The sequence below is a fragment of the Hydractinia symbiolongicarpus genome, chromosome 3 (assembly GCF_029227915.1).
Source record: "Hydractinia symbiolongicarpus strain clone_291-10 chromosome 3, HSymV2.1, whole genome shotgun sequence".
Lineage (NCBI taxonomy): Eukaryota > Metazoa > Cnidaria > Hydrozoa > Anthoathecata > Hydractiniidae > Hydractinia > Hydractinia symbiolongicarpus.
In genome coordinates, this window is record NC_079877.1 from 11,029,000 (window position 1) to 11,045,556 (window position 16,557).

A 16,557-nucleotide genomic window follows, 5' to 3' on the forward strand; every position below is an offset into this window, starting at 1 on the left:
AGCTACCTCGTCCCACGGTTTGTATGTTTTTTATGGTTCCGTTAAAAAATAAAGTCTCACAAGTCCTCGGGTCGAGGTTGTCTAATAAGTGATTTGTTACAAACGATAATTCCAGAGTTTCTTGTTTCTTGAAAGAATTAAATGTTGAAAAATCAAAATGATGTTTGAAATATCAAATATGGAAAAACGAACATCCTTTCTTGTCCATCCTAGTCATAAAAGTCTATTCCCGAAACTGGTACGTTATGACCTGTTTAGTCACCCTCTCACGCTTTACGCCCACACAAACCTTATCCCCTCTCGCAGCCTCGCTCCCTGCCATGCGTGTGTATTTTATGCAACAGTTAAAAAAGCAAAGGTTATACTACAAAATCTATCTTTATAAAAATTTTACAAAACTCTGTTATAACTACAGAAATAATAAGAATTTTTATCTTTATATAATACAAGATGTAAGAAAAAAACTAATTTGAATGTGTAATGTAGAATGCACGTGCAGCGAAGATATTTTAAAGAGGGAACATAAAGTATTACAACTTTGTTAGAAAGAAATTGAAAGATTTCAACGAAAACAGACTTTCACCTTTTTCTTCGAAAAAGCTATAAATACCAAAAACGAACCTTGAAACTAATTGGAATTTTCTTCGTTACGTATCGGTGTATACGAGATACGTTTTCTTTAAAAATAAAAACACTTTTTAAGCCCGTTGTATTGTAAGTTCAACGCTTACAATATTTTGCACGCGCAAAATAAAAGACAAATGAGGCGTACGTTAAACATGTTCTCTGCCTCAGTTCGTTATTTATAAAACATAACTTTAATATGAGCATATCCCCGCCTAATAGAATCATTTGTATGCTGATGAAAAACCTCTGCCATGACGATTCTCGTCAAGTCCCAGTACTAGCGTTCATAACAACTGTGTGTTAACAAAAGTTTACAAGAGAGATTACTTTAGCCGTAATTATTTTCGTGGAACTCGCGGACTGCAGTGTCCTCCGCGTACCTTATCGTGGAAAAACTTGTTGAGAAGAAGACGGAAATTTATTTCACACAAAAAAATTAAAAATCGTCGTACGCAAAATTAAATTTGCGTGTAAATTAATCTTACTCTACTATTACGTAGTTAAGAACGCGAACGTGAATACAAAAATAAGCTACCCTAGATATTATTTAAAGACTGTACAATTTATTTTAATGTTGCATGAGATTATTTGCAAGATTCCAATTCATTCTGGTTGTTCCGATTTATTCAGATTTTTCCGATTTATTTTGGTTGTTCCGATTTATTCGGGTTGTGATATGGTATCGTAATTTCTCGGCGGCTCGGAAGGCAGAGCTCGCGTATCGTTGCTTCCATCGCCATAAACTAAAAACAACATTATATACGGTAACCGGACACTGTGATAAAAGAGTCGTGTAAACATGTATGAATGTTCGTCGCAACATATGAAGCGAATACTTAAATGACTTAAACATTTTGAAATTCCTAGAGTGTTTACAGAAACTCAGTACAATTGTCCTTACTATTCCACACTCTATTCCAGACTTTTTTTAAATCTAAATTTCAATTCATCAGACTGATCTTTAACAATCAAAAATTTAACACGAAACATTTTTGCTGACCAAAGCTCCCCGAGTGTTAACCACTCCTCAAGCTTCTTCGGCTCTCAATAGCTAAAATTTCGATTCAGCCATAAGTAACACAAAGTTCCCACTACAAAACCATTCAAACTGACATTTGAAAGAGAAAAACAATTTTTTGTGTATAGATAATTACAGCATCTTACCTTTTTCCTTTAAACCTTTGTTAAAATTTCTCGTTACAAAATACGATAAAAACACAACAGCACCTCGTATCAGTAACGCAAGCACACCTGCATAAAAAAAATCCACAAAATAGACGTAGACTGTTTTGCCCGTCACATACACATTATTCAGCCTTATACAACTATGCACTCATACCTTGCATTGCACGTATATTGTTTATAAGAATGCTGGAGGTCAAGATTGTTAAAATTTGAGTTTTGATTAGGGATAAACTAGGCTTAAACTGAGAAAAAGTAATTTTTTTCCCATGAAATTTTTCTTATCAATTGCACCCAAATTGAAAAAATTATGTCGAAATTACTATTAATCAATATAAACCGATAAATTTGGATGCGAAACCTTTAACAGGTCTGATGAAAAATTCACATGCATTTCGTTGTCCCTTTTCTAAGTATCAAACCATAAGTCAATCCTAATTACCACAGCAGTTATAGAGTACTTACCAGCTCCAATAATACACACACGCAAGATGGTATCTGTAGTACCAAAGTTCTTGCCAGTCTAAAAAAAATTTGTTTCAACAAATGACAGTGACAAGTAACGTTTTTTCACATTTTGTGTTTGAAATTTGTGGCTTGCATTGTATTTAAATTAACTTACCCGCACGAAGAGATAAATGATGTAAGCTGGCTCTGTTAAACTGATCACCCAAAACGCTGTACTTAGTTTAAGCAGCTCATATCTGACCTAGAAGCAAATAAGATAAAATCACTTCGTTAACCACAAAGGGAATTAGTAGCTGGTTACAAGTTCAATTCCGCTAAGCCCGTTGTCTACAATAGACGAAAGCTGAAGGGCCTGTTACACGTAGCAGATTCTTAATAGCAAAACACATGCACTCGTGCAAGTGCATGTACAATGCAATATTACGTGTAACAGCTGGTTTTAGACATTGTACGTAGGCTTGACAAGCAGTTGTAAAAGTCCTGAGTTTTCTAAAATGATTAAAAAAAATCGACGTTTGCTATAAGGCGAAAGTCTAGTTATTCGAACTTTTCTACAACATTTACAAAAGAAAATACTGAACAAATATATGAATAATGATAGATATCTAACGGCAAGAATGTTTGAAACAGGCGCACAAATTTCGGCCTCTACCTGAATTGTATGTTACTTGCTATTTTTTGGCTGTGTTACAGACCCTTAATAAAAAATAGTGTCCAGTATCCCCCTTCTTGTTCACTTGTTTGATTCATGTGTGGTCAAAACGACGTCATTTAGTCAACCACATATATCATTAAATTGGGAAAGAGGAACTTTGGTAGGCGCTTTCATAATTCTGTCTGCTATTGCAGTTACGCAAAATGCAATATACTATCACTGTAGTCTTAATGGGAGCCTTAAAAGCTCTAGGACTACATCTCTGGTTTTCACTGGAAAGAAGTAACAGAGTATGACTTTCGAAGGAGGAGGCTATATATTGAAATTAAAATACTATTGTAGCAGCAATTTTGCACAAAAAAGTTGGTTACCCTTTTTCGATAACATAATACAAAATTTAGAACATTAGCAAGAAACATAAAGTTTTCACTATTTTTTGAACTTGATCATCTAGGCGAAGTTATATGTCTCATAGTTGAAAAATATACCATTTCTCTTCTTCTTAATTTGTTAATGATCAACAAAGTTTGAGAACGATTCTTTTTCTATATATTTACACTGGCAATAGTTTACTTATTTGTGTCCTGTGCTGCACTTTTAAAACATAAATTGTTCAAAACATAAATTGGATATATCAACCGCTATGTCTATACACCGTTAAACAATAACTTGTTATATGTTGTAGTTACAACACCTAATTCCAACCCAGATAAGGGAGTGTAAGAAATAATGGAGTAAATATTCATAAAACAGCAAAAAAAAATAACTAAAAGTTTAATGCGTACTTCCTACTTTGAAACAAGTTGATTTCATATGAAAGAGCTCGAAAAGTTATGCATCTCTTTGAAAAATCTTGATCGGTCCTTAAAGAGGCTACATAATTTTGTAACATAATTTTTGACTTTAGTGACTTACACGGAATTTGAGCTTTAATGGGAAAAATGTTTATAAGCAATGAGGACAAAGACAACTTCTTTATCATCAGGAATATCATATTGATGGTACTTAATATCTACAATTTATTCTACATCAAGACTTACCTTGCTCTTGTAGGAACATCAAGGACAGAGATCTTACTTGAGATTTTGGATTTAACTAATTAGTGAAACATTTAAGCCCTTAAGGCTGAAATACACGATCCGTTTAAACAAAAGCTTTAAACCTGACGGTTTAGTCATAGGTCAAAACGGATCGTGTATTTTTAAAAAACGAAAAACATTTTGACCTGCCAAATTTGACCTATCCGTTATTTCAAAAAGATGGACGTGTTTATCTTTTTCGATTAAACGGATGATTTTTCTCTATTGAAATTTTGTAAATCTATTGTATTATTATCTATTGAATTTACAGAGGATTTTATCGAGAAATGGCGCGAACCACCCTTGTCCCCAGGTTATTTTGTCTTTTTGATACAAGAGAAGACGACGAAAATTCCCTCTTTCTAAATCTCTTTTTAAAAACTCTCTTTTCTCTACTTTTAGAGAACGATGTGAAGGTGAAGATAAATTCGTTAAGATCTTATTATTTGGAGGAGTTAATCAAAATAAAAAGTTAAAAAAAGAGTGGTGCAGGAATTAACGAGACCTTTGAATTAAAGTGGCCCCATTTTAATTCTATGGCCTTTATCTACAATTTTACCCATATAGATCTTTTCCTTTTTTTCTTTCTTTTTTTTAAAACAGTCGCTATTATAATCTTTTCATTTTGCAAGCCACAATTCGAAAAAACTTTCGTACCATGCGTTGTATGTTTAAACAACGGATTACGTGTAAACAAGAAACCTTCCACAAAGTTTTCCCTACAGGTTATCTGTCAGGTTTCGAGCTTCCGTTTAAACGGATCGTGTATTTCAGCCTTTATATCTTGAAAACACAACAAAAAACCAAAATGGTAAAAATGGTAAGATTCATAACTTTTCAAGCTCTCGTATAAAATCATCTTGTTTTTAAATGAGACAAGCTTTCACATACCATTACAAAGCCCAAGACAACCCAGAAAAAACTGAGTGGAACTCCTATGCCAATAATAAGTTTCTCTGCAAGCTCCGTATGATTGTAACCACCAGACAAAATCAATATCAACAAACTTATCTAAAAAAGAAGTCGTCATTAAAAATATTGTGGCCAGCTGTTACTCTAGCAAATATATTGTTACTTAAACAATATTGGAACCATGGTAAGTTTAATATATGCATCATATTATTCTAAATATTTATACAGGATATAGCAACTTTAGTGTTGGATTATTGTGGGTCCTTAGTTCAGAATGTATACAAATAGTATACACCAGCATTGCGTACCCAATTTCCCTCACATGACATGGGTTGACCCATGGCTGTGGTAAAGGCACTTGCTAAACATGCCCACACTGGTAACCAAACCATGGCCCTTGTGATTACGAGGCGAACTCTATGACAACAAGGTCATGCATTACTACAGCAATGGTTATCTATATGGTTCTAACATGTACCTATCCATCCATATTCATAAAGGGTGTACCAGATGTTCTTCTCTAATAATGAGATAAATAAAAAAAATAATGCCAAAATTTATTCTAGTCCCTGTCTTTAGCTTACACAAAATTTCACAATTTCACAAAATTAAAGTGCAAACTTAATCAATTAGTCGATCTCACTAATTTAAAATTCCAAGCAATGCCTACAACATCCTTTACTTTTTGACATCAAAACACCTTTTTTGGGCATCAAAAAAAATCTTTCCTCATTAAGAAATACAAAGACAACATTGAATGTTAATATTTTTTATTTTTATTATTTAAAAAAATAAGAAATATACTTACGACAAGCTGAAAATCAAACTTTAGGAAAGCTGTAAATATGAACATGACTTGACACATGTCTAAAATAAAAATGCACATGCTGATCAGTAAAACTCTTAACTTTGATGTTAAAGAAATAAAGTATATATAAGTTAGTTCAGGTGATTTTTATTTGTATATACATACTTTGCAATGCAGCATTACCACCCACTGTCCGAAAAATTAGTCCTTTCGATTGATAGAATCGAGATGCAATTATACTTCCCAACACAATATCGATTGGACCAAGAACGCAAATGACGATTAGCCGTCCCTAATAATAAACACTGTGTCAACATCAACTTTGCGATTTTAGCATCTAGGCATCCAATAGGACACAATAATTAGGACAGAGAATTTGTCATTAAGCATTCTGGATAAGCTGGATGAAAACACTAACTTTCTTTGTGAAACATTAAAGTTGATTCTGATTTTCAGAGAGTTTAAAAAACTCACCAATTTCAGATCCCAGTTACTTCCGTGACTGTTCTTCCCACATATAGCATACTCAACAACACAGTACAATAACACCACAACAGTTGCTGCAACTGATGCCAAAAGCTCAAATGGACGCTCACAAAATACTCCATGAAATGTGTAATAAAGGATGAATACTGAAGAAAAAATAAAAGAGAAATATATAGCTTTTATGAACTAGGTTATACGTAGGCATCAGCAAGAATGAGGTATAAAGGGGGTCAATCATCATCATTATTCTCGGCTTACCGTCCGTTTTCCATTCTAGCATGGGTTAAACGGGGTATATTAATGACCCTCTTCCAATCTGATCTAGACTGTGTTAGATCTAAACTCAACTTCCTCTGTATCAAGTCTGTCCTTATAACCTCCTGCCAAGTCTTTCTCGGTCTGCCTCTGGGCTTTGCCGTATGAACCATCAAGTCTCTACACTTTCTTACCCAATTATCAATACGTATCAACAAAAACCTTTGTGTGAAGGGCAATATGAAAAGCAATTTTGACATATATGATGTCACACAGTGGCCACTCCTATTTTTTGAAAAAAATGGCACTAGTATTTTTTGACCCAGACCACATTCTATCAAATCCAATCATTAAATTACCAAGGGACACAATGATCCCTAGATATGGATATGGAGTTATTATAACCATAAAATAATGAAAAAACACAAAGCAATTGTGATTTTTGCCATTGTAAACTTCACATGTCGTGACAGGGTTAGGGAAGCAAAAACATAGTTCCATTTAAGTCATGTACAATATCGTTTTTATAAAGAAATGTGGCAATATCTTATATAGCTTTGTACGCAAGTGTTTTGATGATACAGCGTTCAAATTAACAGATTGGGAGTCGCAAATTGCGAGTCATTTCCTTTTGTTCGCAAATCAAATTTACCTAATTCGCAGATGGAAACCTAACATTTTAAAAAGATATGCTGCACTGCACATAAATTTTACTTTCAGTGTTTTAGACGTTCTTTGTTATTGCACCATGTCGCGTAACGATTATATAATTGAATCTTTTGTTGTCACATACACATGCATGCTATTGTTTGTAAGCGTTACTTTATTATGACAGCTTCAATATATTTTTAAACAAATGGACATTTTACACCAACTGCTCTTGATACTTTTACCTAAATAGTAATTTAGGTATAAAAAATTTTTGTACCAAAATACTGAGATATTTTTATATTTGTAGTGTCGAGTCTGTTTATTTCAGAAAAAAATACGGCGAACTTGGCATTTTAGGAGGACGTATTTCGAAAGGACATGTTTTTGTCATTTTAGAAGTAAGTACAGAGAATGCTAAGCATCCTAAGTTTGAAACTACAGAGGGTTTTTCTCAGCATTTTAAAAAAATGCAGTGATTATCCCACATCTTTATTCAAAAATAATAATACCAAGTTCCTTTCACTACATCAAATTGCGATCGTTTGGAGTGTAAACAACTTCATATTTTATTCTAAAATCACCAAAACACCCTTTGCAGCTTAAAAACAACTATATCTATCTAAACTATAAAAGCTTAAATCTTGATGTATTTTTGTTCTAAAAACATGAAAATGAGGTTGTATGAAGAGCTTAAACAATGCCATATTTTTTTAACGTAAGCTTCATGCGTGAAAAAACTGAGAAAAAATTATCTTTGTGTGATCGTTTATGAGGAAATTCTGGAAAAAGATCATTTGTTTTTTATGTACATGGTAAATCTTGTGACAGTATATATTGTTTTTTTAACAATCAATAAATTGAAAGTGATCAACTTTCACTATATTTTATAAAAAAAAATCTTTTGAAACAACAAATATTAAATGGAAAGTCCAATAAAAACATAACATTCAAAATCTAAAAATGACCTGTCTATAGAGTTGCCTCTGATTAATATTTGCTATAGCTGCTTGACTTTCCCATAGGTTAGAAGGTAGTAAAAATTAACATGATTTTTTAAATGAGTAAGGGCAATGATACACAAAAAGTTTATTTATACAGATATAACAATTGTGTACATAAAAATACTTACTTAGATTTACTAACAGCAACACTGCAAAAGTAAAATCTGAATCTCCATTTTCTGATTCTTTAATCCGAACTATCGTAATAATTGCAGCTCCAACAATGCTAACAAATGCAATCAGCAAAAAAGTGACTTCCATTGGCTCCAAATCAGCAACCAATCGAAACTACAAACACATATGCATATATAGCTAGTATTAAATTAAAGGGGATGACAAAAACATTTAAACTATTATATACATACCCTGCCATAATTGCCAATTGTCCCAACTCTTTGTCGGGGTTGAAGCTCAGGTGATTCTGTTTCAGATCTGTCCATGTTTTTTATCTTTTAGTAAAACCAAAAAATAAGTATACACAATCTGTTATATTTTATATAAACATGCTGGCGGAATTACAAAATTTCAGCATTTCAACATTTCAGTCAAATTCAAAATACCAATACAAACTAATTGAAAAATCAAGGCATAAAAAAGAATTCACCAGAGGTGGCAGGTGTATATGGCATATACAGCTTAAATAAATAAATAGCTTGTTTTTTTTTTCATTTACAAACAGGCCAGGAAAGTGTTTTTAATTTGCAGGGCATTTCCAAATCTAGCTAGACAGAACACTATTTACAACTTTGTAAAATCCTGTTTTGTTATCTTCAGAACAAACTATGGTGACGTATTGGATTTTTCTGAGCCTGTTTTGACAGTTTTAAATGAAGTATGACAACACATTAGATAGGCTATTTTTAGTTAGTAGTGAAAACCAGGCTTAAAACAACTCTTAGCAAAAAAAATCAATAGGATAGTCAATCACAGGTAAATATCTAGTTAGACGACTCATGGTAGACTAATTGCCATATGTAACCTAGTTTAGACATACAATCTTTAATGGCTTTTCACACAACACAAAAAATCTTTGCTTAGAATGGATAGTTTATGTGACCATGATTTCAAAATTGTCATTCATGCCCCGATCTGTTCCACATTTTTGTTAAAATGAAATATATACCCTAACTAGGTTACACGTCGCCTACTTAGGTGACAATACTAAGATATGCAATAATTTAATGAAGATTTTTGACTTGTATCCTGTTTTAACGACTTTTTAATCTTCATTGAAAATCACAATGTTTTCGGCTGCCATATTTATTGTTCAATTGAAGGAGACACTGCATAAATTTTTAACGAGAGGAAAAAAAGACAGAAAATTTTTTATATTTTGTACAACTGTTTGCGACTTTTTCACCACTTTTTGGAACTTGTCGCTTTGACATAATTGTCACTAAACACCTTTCACTGATCATGTCTGAAAATATAATGTGATGATGACATAGTTACCCCTTTAAATTTAAAACTCTATTGTGGAGAGCGACAAGGAGCCCAATCTTTGGACATAAATTTGTCCAGTCTTAAACTGGCCGGGCCAAAGACCCTGTTAGGCCCACCTTTTAGATTTTAAAGAAGGGATGTGCCACACTAGCTCTGTTGTTTGCAAGACCCAACAAACATTCTCAGGCATATTAAAACATCATATTTGGGTACTGTTGAATTGATCCGGCCAGTTTTTGGACACAGTAGAGTAAAAATTGTAGCTACAGTACTGGAAAAAGGTTGTTTAACATCGCGCTTCTACTTTCAAATTGTATCGAGAGGGCTTTGCGATGCATCCGTCTCGATGTCATTCTCGAAGCTATTGAGGCAATTAACAGTTTTTCATAATAGAACTATTTTAAAAATAAGAGTGTATTCAACAATGAAATATAATTAAATATAATTATACTTCCTTTGTGTTATATTTATTTAACTAATGCATAACAATCTAGGGTATACAGTTAGCGTTAATCTTTCTTTTTTAGATCACATTTTAAAAATTTAAGAACTAAAAACGGCGATAGAAAAGCTTCGTTAGATCTCATTTTAAAAATTTAAGAACAAAGAACGGCGATAGAAAGTTTTTTTAGACCGCATTTTAAAAGCTTAAGAACGAAATGCAGCGATAGAAATGCTTTTTTAGATCAAAGTTAAAATGTTTATAAACAAAATGCGGCGATAGAAATGTTTTTTAAGATCACATTTTAAAAGTTTATAAACGAAAAGCAGCAATAGAAATGTTTTTTAAGATCGCATTTAAAAGTTTATAAACGAAAAGCAGCAATAGAAATGTTTTTTAAGATTGCATTTTAAAAGTTTATAAACGCAAAGCAGCGATAGAAATGCTTTCTTAGATCGCGTTTTAAAAGTTTAAGAATAAAGAACGGCAAGAGAAAAGCTTCAATAGATCGCATTTTAAAAATTTAAGAACGAAGAACGGCAATAGAAAAGTTTTTTTAAATCCCTTTTTGAAAGTTTAAGAACGAAAAGCGGCGACAAAAAAAGCTTCGTTAGAGATCGCATTTTCAAAGTTTAAGAACGAAAAGTAGCGTTTGAAAAAAAAATACGTTGAAAAAGTAATGCGCTAGAATTACTTTAATAAATACGAAAGTTAAAAATTTTCTTATAATATAACGCACGTTGCGCGCTCGATATGTTAAACAACCTTTTTCCAGTACTGTAGCTAGGTAGTGGTAGAGCAGGTGTTACACATATAGCATTTATATACAGCTTGTTGTGGCTAAATTTTAAAAATAAAATGTTTATATATATTTATGAAGAATCGGAAAAATCTTATTCAACCACATTATTAGTTAGCTAGCTGTTAATTTCATTGGATGAGATGTTTAGCCAGCTAGTGAGCTGGTAGCCAGCTAGCTAGCTAGCACGCTAAATATGGTTGAGTAGTTTCAATTTTTTTAAACACATGTATAAAACATAGTATATATAAATTTTTGGCCTTTGATTTTCCAAGATAAGTTTCAATTTAGAGTTCCTTTTAAGATAAAGAGTCTAAAAATTTTATTGTTCTGCTTGTTTTCCACAATTGTTCTAAGATTGGGCATGTAAGTCCATAGATTGGGCAGTCCAGTCTTAAGACTGGCCACCCATTAGTCACTGTCGGAAGATTGGCCTGGCCAGTCTTAAGACAGGGTGCATTCCAATATTGGGCAGAACAAGCATACGCATATTTTTCAGGATGTCAGGATTCGGAAATCTTTGCAACTCAACAGCTCACCAACTCACACCTCACCAACTTACAACTATAACATTTACCAAACTCCTTGCTAATGTGCAATGCAAATAAAACGATAAATAATCAAAATTTGGTGCAAAGTAAACATATTTTATTTACATAAAATATGTAGTGTGAAACGCAATGATTTCAACGTATTTACAACAGTTAGTTTTGGTTCACCTAGTTAGATTGAAGGTCGCCTAATTAAGCTACAACAAGTTGCCTAACTGAATTACTCGTCTAATTAGGTATTAACCTTGACTGATAGTGTGTTGTCGGCCACTCAAACACCCATACCTTAGACTGCGTACAAAACAATTATATCCTCTTTCGCACGACGTCAGTTAAATAAGTTGCTATTACCTTTATCAATTTAACTAAATATAGCTAGCTCTAACTATTGTCGCCACATTATGGGTCATCTGTCTTCCTCTTTCAGTGTTCACTTGGGAAAAGTGAGGACGCACACCACTCGTGATGCGATGGACAATGGTGCACGAAAAAATTTCCAAGAAAGTGCAAATTTGTCTGCCGGCAATGAATCTTTAAGCGTTTCACAGAACCCAAAATCTCGATGTCCCATGTGCTAAAATATAAAAGAGCAGCCTGTTGTTAATTGAATGACCGAGCCGCGATATTTAAAATGTAAACATTCGAAAGTTCAAAATGGTGGACACTTTCCTTTTTACAAGTCAGTCAATGTGCATTTGCCTACCATAGCCTGCAGAATAATTTTGGATAGGCAAATGTAAATATTTTTTTGTTAATATTTCCATAATCCAAACATTTCTCTTTTGTCTTTTCACAGACATGTTTTCTAACTATGTTTTGACACTTCTCTTCCGCACTTTACATTTTTGGCACTAGCTACATATTTGAGGCAAGCATATACATGGTTTGTCAGTGAGTATCTCATATACAACAACAAGTGGTAAAGTAGAAAATCACACCATTGATAACAACTTTTATCCTCTTTTTATATCAGATATTATATACAAAAAAATATACCTGACATGGAAGGAGATATGAAAAAAAATTGACTTTTGACTAAATCAAAAGGTGAACTGTAGGAGCTTGGTCAACTATGTTAGTGTAAACAACAGTTATCTGGTTAAGTATGAGCTAAATTTACGCCAAAGATGTAAGTCCTATATATACCTAGTCCTATATATTTGCCATTGCATATTCCCTTGTTTTTAAAAACAAGTTCCATTTATTTTAGAATGCATCAAGCCAAGTTGCCTCCCATATCTGCCAATCAAAATCCTTTCCAGGAAAAAGAACAGTTTAAAAGAAAAAAAAGACTAAGCTTTGTCACTAAGCAGTTGATTAAAAGCACAAAGAAGGAAGTCTACCAACAATCTAAGTACAAATTTCAACAATTTTCAGGTTCAAGTATTTTTTCTGATATTGATTTGCAGTATGGCAGCTTTATAAAAGTACTAGAGTCTGCTGTGGAAAATTTTCGACCCAATATTCACAAAACGAATGAAAAGTATGGTATTAGTGGTTCTTCAACTGCTGCAAACCTTAGAAGACGAAAGCTGGAGCTAGAAACTAAACTTATTTTGATACAAAAGGAAAATAAAATTCTAAAAAATGAGTTACGCAATATGGAAATTGAGGAAGAAGAAGAACAAGCTGAGAAAAAATCTCTCAAAAGCGTACCAACAACTAAAGAGAAATTAATACCATTTAAAATTGTCTCAAAGGTGAAGAAAGTTAATGATATGGATTTGTTAGATGTCGAGAAATTAAGAGATCTTTCAGAAGATTTAGAAAAACAAAAATTAGCTTTTTGTTTTTCTCTGGAAAATTATGGAGTATTAGAGGATAAATTTTTGCAACGGAAGAAAGTTTTGCTACAAAAGGAAGAAGACCAGGAGAAGGCAAAAGAAAGAAATGTGGAACTAAAGGAAAAAATTGAAATTGTAAAGGAATTACTAAAGGTCAGGATATTTTTATGTCTATATATTGTGACTACCCGTGAAACCCTTAACACAATAAACTAAAAAAAAGGGTAATTGTAACAAAACTGCTGCTTCACTCTAACTTATACAGTACTGCAAGCGAATATTTTTGCGTTGATTTAATTTTATGGGCTATCATTTTGTTTTTTTTTAATTCAGAGAGTAAATATGGAAGCCATCAACATTGACGTGTTTTGCTTGATTTTCTACATCATACTTCAAAAATAAAAAATAAATAAAATAAACTGTACTTGTTGTTTGATTTTGTTTAGACAACTGTACTGTAATATAAGATGTAATGCAATATAAGGTTTAATTTCCTGGATCACCAAACGCATATTTGTGCTGATTTTATTTTGCGAAAAAAACAAATCCCGTTAAGGTAGTTTCTCATGTTTTATTTTGTTGACATTTTTATAAATTTTTTACATCTATCTATCTAGCTAGTATTCTACTTTATTATCTTTTTTGACCACAGGTTTTAGGAAAAATTCCTGATTCGTGTTCAAAAAGCACACACATCGCGAATGTTGTCTCCGATATGATCAAAGATTTCGGCGGGAGAACACAGGATGCTTTTCTTGATCCGATCAAAGAAGGACTTTTTGATAGTGATGAACCCAATGATCAAAATTACACTCGTGATCTTGTAAAGTATGAAGATCAATTAAATTTCTTCTTTCAAAATAAAGATTATGCTCGCGCAGCACAACTGGCTGCGAATTCACCAAATGGCATGTTCAGAACTTATACCACCTTCTTAAAATTTAAAAATGTTAAATTAAAAGATGAAGTTTGTGATTCTCCAGCTATCTTGTTTTGTAAAGCTGTGATGGGAACAAGTCATCATAAGGATATTTTATCAGCAAAACTTTCCCTTGAATTCATCAAATGTGCTTTAAATACACGAAATAATAGATTAGTGAGACATTGGATGTGCAGCAAAAATTTAACTATATCGTCTCCTCTCGGCGATATTTTGTTTCAAAGTTGCAAATGCACTGAAAAATGTAGTTGTGGTCTAGTTTTGCTTGCATTGAATATCTATGTTAAATTGAAAACAGAAAGAAAAGTTGTTTTTTGTCACTTGAAGCTGAGAAATTTTTCCGCTGTCTTAAATTGTATTCACGAACTGAAATACACCTCCAGTGATTGTGTGGAATTATTCTCGAATCATCCAAGTGTTAGCATGTTTTATCTTTTATCAAAACCTAATGAAAAAAATATGAACATTTACATCACGTTACCTGTCACAATCAGTGTGTTATTGAAGAAGTTTATGTTGGAAGAAATTGTCGAAGTTTTGAGTCATGTTTACCAAGAAGGTTTAAATGGGAAAGATTTGTTGGCTTGTCTTTTGGAAGAAACATACCGAGATGAGATGAATGATGAAAAATGGATGGAGGTTTTAAATATATGCGAAACTCGTTGTATTGATGGGTTGGTGGAAGAACTTCATGCTTGCTTAGTGACAAGAACTTGTTTGGGAAATGCAACGATTTTTTGCTTGAAAGATTACATTTCATGATATTTTATATGTGTCTTGAATTTTGTTTGATTAAAACAATGTTAATGTTTTTTTTTTTATATTTTTTATATTTATTACTTACAAATTACTCTGTATTGTTTTTATATTTGATTATCCTTTGTTAATCACCCGATGATTCTTGTTTGGCGCTTCTTCTACAGTGCAAATTATATCGTATTTGCACTCTGCGGAGTGCAATTATTTCTTAATTGCACTCTAGAATCTTAACTGCACTCTTTAAGGAGCGCTGATAATTTAAAAAATATATATGATGCTATAAATTCGAACTATAATAAAAAAGCCCATAAAACCATAAGGTAATAAAAAGGTCATAAAACAACAAGGCTCATTAAATCTGAACAGGAGAAATAAAAACATTCGATATCGAAAAAAAATATATTTTCTAAAGCGCGTTTACTTGTCGTTTAAAATAATTACTGTTGCTTTTGGATTCATACTCATAAGTATTTATTTTCTCGCGTTTTATGATAAGTCAAAAAAAGATATCTTTATAATGAATCGAACTAATTATCAGGTAATAAAAAATCAAAAAATTGAAATTGACATCCTGTGCTACTGTTACAATAATAGTTCATTGTGTGATTAGCTCGTAATCGAACGTTTACTCGTGCAATTGGAAATATTCGAACTCGTATTTTTTTGCTTTTTAAATTTATCCTCGTTCTAACGGACTCGAAAAATTAAAAGCAAAAAAAAAAAATACTGTTCGATTTTTTTCTAATTGCACTCGTAAACGTGCGATTACATATACAAATTAATTATGGTGCAACTTGATTTTCACGACAAAAAAAAAATTATTTTTGAGTGAATTTAATTTCGTGACAATATTTCCGTATATTGTCCAGGATCCAAGCTGCGCTGAAAAAACCTCACTATATTTCAACATGAACGAAAAATCCATTTTGTAGAATATTCAATTTGTCCAATTAGAGATTTCAAGGGTTTTGCCAAATGAAAGAATCAATCCATTTTTTTTAAAAATTGCGTGAAAGAATTGCAACCTATCACACTCTTCGCAAGAAATTCAAATTCTACCAATTCAGGAATAAACGGATGTGATACAAGATTAAATTAGTCAATTTGACAAATGGACCGTGTATTCTCTCTTTGAACGCAAACTTCGAATCCGACAAATTGAATTCGACAAAATGGATCGCGTATCCGCTTAAAATACTCATCTCGACCCCAGCAGTTTTTAATGTGTTAGAGAGTGCAGTTGAGAACCTAATAGACCTGTGAACGAAGTTGAGAGATACTATGATGTTAGATTTTTGTGCCGTGAATATCTTGTATGACTATGGGTGATTTTACGTTCCAAACATTTCAAAACTCGCGAAATTCACAGTATTTAATCCACGCAAAAGTTAACTCGATAAGGGTATCGACCCAATATCCTCTAAAAAAAATGACACATGACTTTTTGTCAGTCCCAAAGTAAACGATGCTAACTGTAAATTTTATAAATATAAATATAGCATACTAGCCGTAAACCTGTCGGAAGTACACAGGGAATTTCCCCGTCGTTACTCCAGCTGCCATCTTTGGCAAACAGACAGAAAGTTATGTAGTTATGTATTAGAATCATAGTTCATATTTTTTTATTTATTTAATATTTATTTCTGATTCTAGTGATTATCTTGTGCAGTGCAATGCAATATGACGAATTTTTTTTTTTTTTTTTCGTTTATTAA

The 16,557-nt window shown here is 32.5% G+C and overlaps 2 protein-coding genes across 3 annotated transcripts; one reads left to right on the forward strand and one right to left on the reverse strand.

The window, feature by feature from the left end:
* Positions 1–1,031: 1,031 nt before the first annotated feature.
* Positions 1,032–11,933, reverse strand: LOC130635692 (uncharacterized). Of its 2 annotated transcripts, XM_057445111.1 has the most exons (11): positions 11,711–11,933; positions 8,490–8,573; positions 8,253–8,412; positions 6,206–6,363; positions 5,897–6,023; positions 5,732–5,790; positions 4,903–5,022; positions 2,432–2,518; positions 2,275–2,332; positions 1,792–1,878; positions 1,032–1,370 (listed from the first exon to the last, which is right to left on the reverse strand). In XM_057445111.1, the coding sequence occupies exons 2-11, from the start codon at positions 8,562–8,564 to the stop codon at positions 1,288–1,290; spliced, it is 1,014 nt and encodes a 337-aa protein (XP_057301094.1). In that variant the 5' UTR covers positions 8,565–8,573; positions 11,711–11,933; the 3' UTR covers positions 1,032–1,287. The 2 variants fall into 2 exon arrangements, with proteins under 2 accessions (XP_057301094.1, XP_057301095.1); XM_057445112.1 differs by lacking the exon at positions 4,903–5,022.
* A 41-nt stretch (positions 11,934–11,974) lies between these two features.
* On the forward strand, positions 11,975–14,973 carry LOC130635690 (clathrin heavy chain linker domain-containing protein 1-like). The gene is made up of 3 exons (XM_057445109.1): positions 11,975–12,095; positions 12,570–13,296; positions 13,796–14,973. The coding sequence occupies exons 2-3, from the start codon at positions 12,571–12,573 to the stop codon at positions 14,843–14,845; spliced, it is 1,776 nt and encodes a 591-aa protein (XP_057301092.1). The 5' UTR covers positions 11,975–12,095; position 12,570; the 3' UTR covers positions 14,846–14,973.
* The last annotated feature ends 1,584 nt before the right edge of the window (positions 14,974–16,557 follow it).

Coding starts and splice junctions, on each gene's coding strand:
- LOC130635690 (XM_057445109.1), top strand. CDS start 12,571: ATGCATCAAGCCAAGTTGCCTCCCATATCTGCCAATCAAAATCCTTTC. Junction 13,297..13,795: donor TTGTAAAGGAATTACTAAAG/GTCAGGATATTT, acceptor TTTTGACCACAG/GTTTTAGGAAAAATTCCTGA.
- LOC130635692 (XM_057445111.1), bottom strand. CDS start 8,564: ATGGACAGATCTGAAACAGAATCACCTGAGCTTCAACCCCGACAAAGA. Junction 5,791..5,896: donor TGGTAATGCTGCATTGCAAA/GTATGTATATAC, acceptor TTTTTATTTTAG/ACATGTGTCAAGTCATGTTC. Junction 2,333..2,431: donor TCATTTATCTCTTCGTGCGG/GTAAGTTAATTT, acceptor AATTTTTTTTAG/ACTGGCAAGAACTTTGGTAC.